We start from the raw sequence: 11,471 nt of genomic DNA on the forward strand, positions 1-11,471 counted from the left end.
GTTTTTAAAGAAATTAATGTTTTTAATTAAGGATGCATTAAAATGATCAAAAGTGACAGCTTACACAGTTTAAAGATTTCTATTTCAAATAAATTTTGTTTTTAAAGCTGCTATTCTTCAAAGAATCCTAAAAAAGTGTCAAGGCTTCCACAAAAATATTAAGCAGCACAACTGTTTTTAATATTGATAATAATAAATGTTTCTTGAGCACCAAATCAGCATATTAGAATGATTTCTGTCAAGTCACCTTTATTTCTATAGCGCTTTATACAATACAGATTGTTTCAAAGCAGATTTACAGTGATAACAGGAAAATGATGCAAACAGATTTCATTTTGGCTGTACAGCAGCTCTAAAAGAAAACAGTGTCATTGTTCAGCTGAAGTTAGTTCAGTGTTGATTTGGTTTCTGAGGGATCATGTGACACTGAAGACAGGAGGAATGAGGGTGAAATTCAGCTTTGAATTACATTTTAAAATATATTTAAAAAGAAAACAATTATTTTAAATAAATGCAGGTTCTGTGAGCATGAGAGACTTTTTCAAAAACCTTCAAAAATCTTACTGACCCCAAACTTTTTTTAACAGTAGTGTATAATTAATTATATATTAAAATACATGTATGTGTTAATTTATAATATATTTTTGCAACTTCTACATTTTCCTCATTATCTCCCCTCCTGTGCCCATCTGTACTACTATATAAAGAGTCACAAAAACAGCTGAGAGAATAAAGATTATGTCTGTGTTAATATTTATTAAGATAAATCTGCTTTACAGTATGAGGAATACAATCTGTTATTTCCTGTAACAAAAATAATCATGATTACATTTGTGTGAAATAGAGGATTAAAAGAAAAGAGATTCTTAAATCGAATAAAACCACACCTTTAAATTACACCTTAAATATTTCACTTTATACTGCTCTTAACACTCACACCATACTTACTGAAAATGGGCCAAATAAATGAGGTGGAATGAGGGAAAATGCAAGTGTAACAGAGAAAGAGAGAGAGAGAAACGGCCAACAGCATGTCTGTGCAAATTGTATATGAATGCATATTGAGCCACTGTACAGCAGCCCGAAATCTCCCTAAGTTTAACCTTTAATTAACTTTCACTAATCACAAATAGATTATTTTGTTTTATTGTAGATAGAAAGTCCTTTATCTCCCATCAGGATGACTGGGGTGCATCTCTGGTGTGTATGTCAAAAGGACAATCATTACCCAGAGGTGTAGTAGTGCCTGCAATGAAAAACATACAGTCAACAAACATGGTAAACACATAAAACATTACATTTTTCCCATAAGTTTGACTTCTTAATCTTTACTTCCTTGACACGCTGTGAACTCACCATATAAATAATAACAAAGACCCTGGCCATGGGGTAACGTCTGAGAAAGATTCCTAACCGTATACTAGAGGAAAAGAAAAAAACATTTTTAATGCTGTTGGAACACTGTAAAATACATCTTTCAAATTTCCAGGGACGCCGTTACCTGAAGCGGTCGATGGTGCTGGCCGCTTTACGGACCCTCCCGTACACTCCTGTACCCGGTCCGTCTGCATCACTAAACAGGATTGGTGTGTTCCTCTGCCTAGTACCTGTACACACACGATCATGTTTGGCTTTCAAAAATTAAATAGTTCCATTCAAACAAGCTTGCGTTGAGTGGTTTGATTAGAAAAAGTCCCATAAATCCAGACCTATCATGCAGTGCACTGACCTGGTCCCTCCATGGTAGCCATGTTGATGTGTGAGCTGCTGTTCTGACCACCCTGCAGGCTCTTCAGCTGCTGTTCCAGTCTCTCCAGCTGAAAGACCAGGGAGTTTTTCTCTGTGCCCAGGGCCTCTAACATGGTCTGCTTCTGAATCAGTGTCTCTGTCAGCTGGTGCAAACGGCCCTCCAGCTCCGCCTGACTGCTGTTGCTCAGAGCCTTATTGGTCAGCTAGCAGGAGAATTGTGAAATTTCCCATTAAAATTCAGAAAACTGCACAGAGGTTTCTTTTAAACATGCTTACTGTAAAACCTCAATTGCTATTCCATCCTCATAAATTTGTGTCCACCATGCATGTGTATGTGGGGTACCTGGTTTCTAAGCTTCTGGATCTCATCTTCACGGTCTTTGACGCGACCCTGAAGGGTGATTTTAGTACGATGATGCTCTTCCTCAATGTACTGCAGTTCCTGCATTAAAATTAATCAACATTCACTCAATATTCAGCATATTACTCAACCATCACTCACCCTCTCTAAAAACATGAATGGTGCCATCTCAAGTACCTGTTTGGACCTTTCCAGTTCTGCCTCTGTGTCCTGTTTGGCTCTGATCTGCTGTGCATGTTGTTCCTGTACTTCAGCCAGCTGTTCTCTCCAGTTCTCTGCCTCAGTGAGTGCCTGGGTTTCCAGATCCTAGAGAAAACAGAAGTGGGAAAAATCAAATATCTAGAGTGTTTGAATCTACATTAGAGCATTACCTATCAAACATTCATTATACACTGCCCGGCCCAAAAAAAAAGTCACTGTTTGGATTTTAATAGGCAAATACTTAAGAATCTATTGATGGATCATTATTACAGTGATTATTATTTTCCTAGCATGTTATATGTTTGGCAACGGTCCTTTTAACCCTAAAAGATGGAGTGTGTAGCTTTTCATTTCTTAAACAACCATGTATTAAGATGTATCATGGCCATATTCCAGGATGACAATGTCAAGATTCATCAGGCTCACATTGTGAAAGAACTGTTGGGAGGGAGCATGAAGAATCATTTTCACACATGAATTGCCACTGACCTTAACCTCAGTGGAAGGATGTGGTGGAAGTGATTTTACAGAGTGCTCATCTCTTGCATTGTCAATACAAGATCTTGACCAAAAAATGATGCCAATTCATGTGTGAAAATGATTCTTCATGCTCTCTGAACCATTCATTCACAGTTTTAACCCTGGTGAATCTTGACATTGTCATCCTGGAATATGGCCATGATGTGTCTTCCTACATAGTTGTTTAAGAAATGAAAAGCTACACACTCCATCTTTAAGGGAACCGTTAAAGAACCGCTGCCAAACATATAACATATTAGAAACATAATAATCACTGTAATAATGATCCATTCATAGGTTAAGTATTTGCCTGTAGCATATGTACAAGTATCAGAACAGTCAATAAACTTTGGAATTTCCAGAATGCTTTTAGCCTCCTGAACTCTGCATGTAAATCACGAATCGGTTCCGGACGGTCTCAGAGTGATTGTGACTTTGGCACTTTTGTGGACCCGCTGAGCTTAAACAGAATCCCATTTCCCAGCTCTTGGGACATCAAAGGTCCCCTCATGTGGACTAAGTGCCAGACCAGACATTCCAGCCAAACCCCAATGCACATCACATACGCACACACAGAGACTCACACACAAACATGCTTAGATTGTATGTACAGTTATTCTCAAAATATGACTGTGCCAAAATATAACCGCCGTTGTATTGTCAAATTGCATATAGCTATTCCCACTGTATAAGCTTAGCTAGGATTGTAGTTGTGCTAGTGTCATTTCTAATGATGAATTTGTCTGTAAACCATAACTTCTTTTATATGCTTTTCTTATCTGTCAAGTTTGGACTCTTTTTAAAGCTCTTTCCACGTCTCATTCACCTATGTAGGTCACATAACTACAAAATGCACTGTTCTATGTTTAATGGTACTGTGAAGAAAATACACTCCTATCTGATGCCTCCATATATTATGCAAATCAAGCCACAAGACAAGACAAAGGAAAGTTTGCCCGCCAACTTTGCACCTATGTCATATTCTATCCCACCCCAAGGAGGTGTGTTGGCTTGTCTGTCATAAAAGAGGAGCACCAGGATTTTCTTCTGTGTTCTCCCGATTGCCCTGAATCATCCATCGCCCACTCACGCACGTCTTTCCCGGACGTCACGGCGACCGCGCTTCCATCGCACTCATCTTTCGGGACTACCATCTCCAGCAAAACTAACTTTTAAGTCAAGTTCAAATCTTCCCGCAGAAATGGAAGAAGCCAACGAAACTGCAGCAGCACTGAACCGAAACTCAACGCGTAAAACTGATGCAAGTTCTACCGTTTCTCTATTAGATAATGAAACTGATTTCTGTGCTGGCTCTCAAGGACTGTTAGTAAGTTTTGCTACTTGTCTCTCTTTTCCTGCCTTTACTTTCACTCTTGTATATATGTGTGTATATTTAGACGTATAACGTCTCAGTCTAGTTCTGTAGGATACACAATCATGGGGAAGACTGCTGACTTGACAGTTGTCCAAAAGACGACCATTGACACCTTGCACAATGAGGGCAACACATAAAAGGTCATTGCAAAAGAGGCTGGCTGTTCACAGAGCTCTGTGTCCAAGCACATTAATAGAGAGGCGAAGGGAAGGAAAAGATGTGGTAGAAAAAAAAAAAGTGTACAAGCAATAGGGATAACCGCACCCTGGAGAGGATTGTGAAACAAAATCCATTCAAAAATGTGGGGGAGATTCACAAAGAGTGGACTGCAGCTGGAGTCAGTGCTTCAAGAACCACTACGCACAGACGTATGCAAGACATGGGTTTCAGCTGTCGCATTCCTTGTGTCAAGCCACTCTTGAACAACAGACAGCGTCAGAAATGTCTCACCTGGGCTAAAGACAAAAAGACTGGACTGCTGCTGAGTGGTCCAAAGTTATGTTCTCTGATGAAAGTAAATTTTGCATTTCCTTTGGAAATCAGGCTCTCAGAGTCTGGAGGAAGAGAGGAGAGGCACACAATCTACGTTGCTTGAGGTCCAGTGTAAAATTTCCACAGTCAGTGATGGTTTGGGGTGCCATGTCATCTGCTGGTGCTGGTCCACTGTGTTTTCTGAGGTCCAAGGTCAACGCAGCCGTATACCAGGAAGTTTTAGAGCACTTCATGCTTCCTGCTGCTGACCAACTTTATGGAGATGCAGATTTCATTTTCCAACAGGACTTGGCACCTGTACACAGTGCCAAATCTACCAGTACCTGGTTTAAGGACCATGGTATCCCTGTTCTTAATTGGCCAGCAAACTCTCCTGACCTTAACCCAATAGAAAATCTATGGGGAATTGTGAAGAGGAAGATTCGATATGCCAGATCCAACAATGCAGAAGAGCTGAAGGCCACTAGCAGAGCAACCTGGGCTCTCATAACACCTGAGCAGTGCCACAGACTGATCGACTCCATGCCACGCCACATTGCTGCAGTAATTCAGGCAAAAGGAGCCCCAACTAAGTATTGAGTGCTGTACATGCTCATACTTTTCATGTTCATACTTTTCAGTTGGCCAAGATTTCTAAAAATCCTTTCTTTGTATTGGTCTTAAGGAATATTCTAATTTTCTGAGATATTGAATTTGGGATTTTCATTAGTTGTCAGTTATAATCATCAAAATGAAAAGAAATAAACATTTGAAATATATCAGCCTGTGTGTAATGAATGAATATAATATACAAGTTTCACTTTTTGAATGGAATTAGTGAAATAAATCAACTTTTTGATGATATTCTAATTATATGACCAACACCTGTATATTTCATATGATTTTGCTGCAACATTGTAAATATTTTGATTTTATTAATTTTTTAAGTGAAAGAATGAATGTTTGGTATTTTTTAGAAAATATTTTAGTAAAATATAAGTGAATATTGCTATTTATTACTATGTATTATTACAGAGATAAATATAAATGAATATAATTGAATATGATTTTTAGTTGTGTTCATCTAGTGTGGAACAATCAAGACACATTTTCTACAATTTTCCAGCTCCATTTCTATTTGTAATGATAATTGTAAGATGATCATATATTTCCAATGATTTTGCTGGCAATTAAAATTAAGCAACATTGTAAATATTTGTGATTTTAAACTATGCTTTTATTGATGTGATAAATAAATTAAAAAAATAAATAAATGTTTGGCATTTTTGATCTTAAAATATTTTAGAAAATCTAAATGATAAATAAGTAAATATTGCTATTTATTACCATATATTATTATAGTGATGCATATAAACAAAAATAATTAAATCAAATTTTTAGTTGCGTTAATATAGTGTAAATTTAGTGTTTGGTATAAATTTTGGTCCTTCAACCTTTGAAGTAATTTAAAAGCAAACTCGCAAAAATAAGGAGATGCACTAAATACCTTCAAAAGTCTAAAAAAAAAAAAACTTTTTTAAACCACATCACTCAGCCCTGATCTGCATGTGTGTGGACTTTATATCCATAAACTCTTCATTAGAATGTGTATATTTTGGAATTTTGTTTAGTGTGCGTGTACCTGTATCTCTGTCCGCAAGCTCTGTACTTGGGCCTGTAGTTTTTGAATCTCTTCTCTTTGCAGCTCTTTCTCATGACGTAGCTCTTCGAGTTCAACTCCGGCCCCGGCCCCGGCCCCCTCCAGCACCTCCAGACCTGAGCCCTCCTTCAGACTGCTGATCAGCTTCTCCTTAGACTGGAGAAACAGCACAGACTCATGATACTTCATACGCTTATCAAACCGAGATAAAAGGTGACATGAAAATAAAGAGAGAATGAGACCTGTAATATGCGTGATGCTTTGTTTTTGTAGTCCTGTAGTTCCTGTTTGGTGTACTCTGCTGCAGATCTGGCGCTTTTGACCTGTTGCAGTAGTTCTTCAGCTCTCTGTTTCTCTTCAGTCACCCGACGCTCTGCGTTTGTTAATGACTCCGCCAACGTCTGACGCTCAGCCTCCACCTTCGCCAGTCGTGCTGCAAACTCACTCTGTGAGAAAATGGCACGTAACTTTGATCTACCAGGTCCATCTGTTTATCTCTAGATCCTACAGAATGTCTTTGGACTAACAGACTGCAACATTATAGCCCTATTTACACCTGTCAACTCACCTGCATCTGTCTGTAGCTCTCCTGTTCTCTCTTCACTGCTGCGTCTGCATCTCTTACTCTTTCTTGTAGTGTCTGTAAAGCCTGAGACTGAAGACTGCTGCCCTCACTCTGATCCTGAAGAATCCTAAAACACAAATAACAGCAAATAGCATAAGAGGTTTGTTTATTCACAGAAGAGAATATATGGGATAAACCAGAAGTGATGTTCTGCTTCCTTGAGTTGTTGAAGAGACCAACCTGACCCTCTCACTCTGAGCTTCCTCAAGGGCTGAACTTCGGGCCTTCAGTAGTTGATCAGCCTCGTCCAGTCGCACTTTCAGGACCGCCAGCTGACCATCTTTTGCCGACAGGGCTTCTGTGAGGTCATCGACCTGCGCGCTCAGCTCTCGAACCGTGCGATCAACGCGAGACTGGTCCGAGTTCCACTTGTCAGCACGAGCTCTGGAAAGGTTCACCTCTACACAAGCGGAGGAAATAATCATTTAATGGCTTCCTAATGACGGGTACAAACTGCATGATTTTCAAAGTCATCAGATCGCTGTTCTTCTCACACTACATGACTGTCTGGGGTACCATTTAGTTGCTGCTGTGTGCACATTACACAACGAATCGGCGACAGAGGCTCACACATTACACAACATTTCAATAGGACGAATAGCAAGACTCTGTCTGGTCTACAAACTATGTTTCACAACACATGCGAGTAGTGATACAGGAAATAACGTAAAATCATGCATGAAACAAGAGTTTTTATTTCTCATTTCTGTTAAGAACAGAAGCCCGCAAGAAGCTTGTGATCCAAACTGTACGCAGATTTACAATGGGAAAAAAAATGAAGAAGAATATGAAGGAGAGAATGGTTGCTGGCAGAAGCCATGCTTGCTGATGTTCTATTGCAGGTCTAGGACTTGTCCAGCTGAACTTTGCCTTGTATGTCATAGCTGATAGAATTTCCAGTCAAAACACATTCTGAGTCACAGACAGGTCAAGATATTTAGCATGCTAAATATATCTCACTCTTAGCATGCTAAATATCTGTAAGATAATGCCATTGATACACACTACACAAGTGTCACTCTTGTAAACGAGCACCGATTTGCATCTGATTTCAGGCATTATTTTATTATTTCAATATCAGTGTTGTTATTGTTCCTTAACTACTAAAATCATTTTTGTTAACTGAAATAAAATAAATATACGATGAAAAACTTAAACTTGAAAGACTTAAAAAAAATTAAACTTAAATTAAAAAAAAAAACTATATATATAATAGAAATGTTGCCTTGGCAACTAACTGAAATCAATAAGATTAAAGTCAGCATGAAATGAAATTGCGATAGTCTTCTCTTCCCTATTGTGATGAATTTCCAAGTGAAAATTGATTGGATCGTTGGATGATTGGATGATCGTTTGCTATTGGTAGATCTCATGCGACTGACAGGTTGTACCGTCCTCGTGCCAGTAAACATCAGTGGATAAATCATTTATAATAAACACTGCAATATTCCATTGAAAAAAAACAACTGTCCATTTTGATTTCACGGTGACTTAAAGTACTAAAATGACTACAACTAAAACTGAAATAAAAATAAAGGAAATATAAAAAAAATATTCAAAAAATAATAATAAAAATGACAAAAGCACATATCAAAATTACTAAATTACAAAAACTAAAATGAAAATGAAAACTGAAAATACAAAAATAAAGGCTAATTCAAAATATTAATAAACACTATAATAGTATATATCTAACTAATACTGATTGATAGCATACAGTTCAACAGAAATCTCTCTGGCTCACCCTCCTGCATGTCTTTGGCTCTCTGGATTAGAGAGGCCATCTCCTGGTTGAGAGAAGAGACTTCATTGCGCAAAAGTTGGTTCTCGAGACGAAGACTGGAGATCACCTGTTCCTGGCCCTGCTGCTGCTGAAGCTCTTGATGGCGGTCCTGATGAGGGATCTCCGGTGTTGGCTGGGCCTCTGCGGGAACATCCAGCTCTGGGTTCAAACTCTCTAAAACAACAGCTGGACAGAGGATAAAAAGTCAAAAGAAGGCACAAAGAGGAAAAACTACATGAGATCAAAACTTTAAATGTGTGTGCCTAAATTCTCTTGTAGCATTTAAAATATTTTGTTTTTAGTGTTTAATTTAGACAAAATAGATCAAATAGTCTACATTTAAATAATATTTTTATTTTATGGTAAATACAGATTCAATACATTCAAACATTTAATAAAAAAGACAAAATTCTGTATATACAAACTCTATGAAAGATTATTTAATTGCACTTGTAAGACAAAATAATAAAAAAAACTATAAATATCAGCTATTTTTCAGTTGTTGGGCATGACAAATATAGTACTTTAAAGTGGACATAAAAAGCAGCCTAAAAAGCAGACTTAGATCTCATTATGGCCATTTTAGGTGTATCCACTATCTACTATACTGCTTTTTGGAACTGAGCTACCTGAATGTTATATTAATTATTAATATTCTTATTTTTATTATTGTTACCATTAGTATTATGCAATATTATATAATATATCAAATATAAAATAATTTTCCACATCGATGCAGCATTGTAAGGCAGTTCAGATAAATCTCTTTTACTTCAAATGAAGGAAGATCTTTGAGTTTCATTAAATTAAGCTCATCTCTCCTCTGCCATTAACCTGTAATGGTCAAAAAATTTAAATAGGGCAAAATTCTCTCCCTCAGACTAATGAAATGAACCAAATGTCAGAACACATGATGAACGGTGTATCTTTTGTACCTTGGCTTTGATCTCGAGTGGAGCCATCCTCCGTTTTAAAACTTTTAATGCTGTGTGAGCTGTTTGAGAGAGAGCTGAGGCTGGAATTTCTGGACAGGCCCTGTGTGGAGGAAGGGGTAGCAGCGACAGAAGGGCCCATCTGGAGATCGCTGGCCACAGAGTGAGAGGGCATCTGGGTCTGAGTTGACCCCGCTGTAGGACCCAAAGCTTTAGACGCCGATTCTCTCCTGACCTCCTTTCTTTCACTCTGCGGTGGGTCCGAACTGTTCAAGAAGTCAAAGAGCAAATCGTCACTCACTTCTGGCTTTTTGGGTCGCACAAAGTTGGACGATACTTTGCTGCTAGAACCCAAAGTCATAGCGCTGGAGACATTGGCTGTACCAGCCAAAACCGTGGCTTTGGGTTTCTTTATGTTTCCAGCAACTGTAGAGATGAAAGCTGAATTTCCGAGAGATGGGGCAGAGATGGAGTCCCTGTGCTGTTGGTCATTGGTGGAGCTGTAAGCTGCAGCGTTGTACTGGATGGAGTCTTTGGTGTCAGGGCTGTTGTAGGACAGAGAGGACTGCTGAGCGTTTTTTGTCAAAGCGCTGGCAGCACCCTGGTCCACTTTATTCAGGAAGTCCTCCGCCTTCCCGGCAAGATCAACAAGCCAAGACATCCTAAGATCCTCTGGAATAGAAAACATGTGTGCAGAGATGTTAAAGTGAAGACAGGCCTGCTAGCCTATCATGCTATATAATTTATGTCATCCTTTCTTGCATTCAATGACTCACCCATATTTCAGTGCTTTTAAGTATTTAAAAAAAATGTTTTTTGAATCTGAGATACCAACGTGAATCACATGATCAGTGAGATATGTAATGTTTGACTTCTTCAATGCAAACAACCCATCCCTTAGAGTATACTCTGGATCCACATCCAGAGCTTTTAAACTCTTCTCATTTAAATCAATGATAATATTCTCTAACATGAAATATATTATATATGTGCACAAACATACATACATACATTATATATATGTATTAAAATGTATAAATTATTTCAGAATCCATCTATTGATCATAGCAAGCATAGCAAAGGAATAATTGTTTATCTATAGTTTTTGACATTTCTTTCTAAACAATATTTGTTTACGTTTTGCGTCCAAATCCACTTAGCACGGTGTAAGTTATTTATACAAACCTGTCAGCTGTCACTTTAAAATCACTATCCTCAACATTTCGCCTAGTTATCGAGTAAATTACGTGATAATTTGTAGAGCAAATCCTCTAAACAAACTGACAGCAGTGTTGAGCATCTCAGGTCTTCTGCCCTATAACAACATTTAAGGTTAGATTTGCTGCAAGCATTTGTACTTGTACCTGAAGGGCTCCGATCTCTCAGAAAGTAAATAAAGCTCGCAGGGGCATTTTCTGGAGAATTTCAGGAGAAATTGTGTCTACGGCTGTCTTGAGAGCTTAACGGTGACTGTTTTTATCCAGTTTCTCATTCTGATCCAGACCGACGTGGACCAGGAACTACACGAAGGACCCATAACAGTGCGCCCTGCACACTGCCTGACTGGAAAAATGTTGAATGTTGTTGCTCTGCCTGATTGCAATTAGGTCATTCCAAAGTCCCTTTCTGTAATGTTGTAATGCAATAAAATGAAATAGAATATATATATTACATTTTATATGTATAATACTTAATGTACTTAATTTTTCATGGCCCCAATAAATCATTAAAACTCACATTTTGTGAACATGGATATATTAATTCATTCAATTTAAAAACATTAATTTAAAATGCA

General features: G+C 38.1%; 1 protein-coding gene across 1 annotated transcript; it reads right to left on the reverse strand.

The window, feature by feature from the left end:
* Window positions 1-241: 241 nt before the first annotated feature.
* Window positions 242-11,200, reverse strand: golga5 (golgin A5). The gene is made up of 13 exons (XM_067386543.1): window positions 11,041-11,200; window positions 9,680-10,348; window positions 8,706-8,930; window positions 7,142-7,361; window positions 6,905-7,028; window positions 6,579-6,782; window positions 6,319-6,492; window positions 2,288-2,416; window positions 2,093-2,191; window positions 1,730-1,952; window positions 1,502-1,607; window positions 1,357-1,420; window positions 242-1,246 (listed from the first exon to the last, which is right to left on the reverse strand). Exons 2-13 carry the CDS (start codon window positions 10,335-10,337, stop codon window positions 1,166-1,168), a joined length of 2,307 nt encoding a protein of 768 aa, XP_067242644.1. The 5' UTR covers window positions 10,338-10,348; window positions 11,041-11,200; the 3' UTR covers window positions 242-1,165.
* Window positions 11,201-11,471: the final 271 nt, after the last annotated feature.

The sequence above is a fragment of the Chanodichthys erythropterus genome, chromosome 5 (assembly GCF_024489055.1).
Source record: "Chanodichthys erythropterus isolate Z2021 chromosome 5, ASM2448905v1, whole genome shotgun sequence".
In the NCBI taxonomy this organism is placed as follows: domain Eukaryota; kingdom Metazoa; phylum Chordata; class Actinopteri; order Cypriniformes; family Xenocyprididae; genus Chanodichthys; species Chanodichthys erythropterus.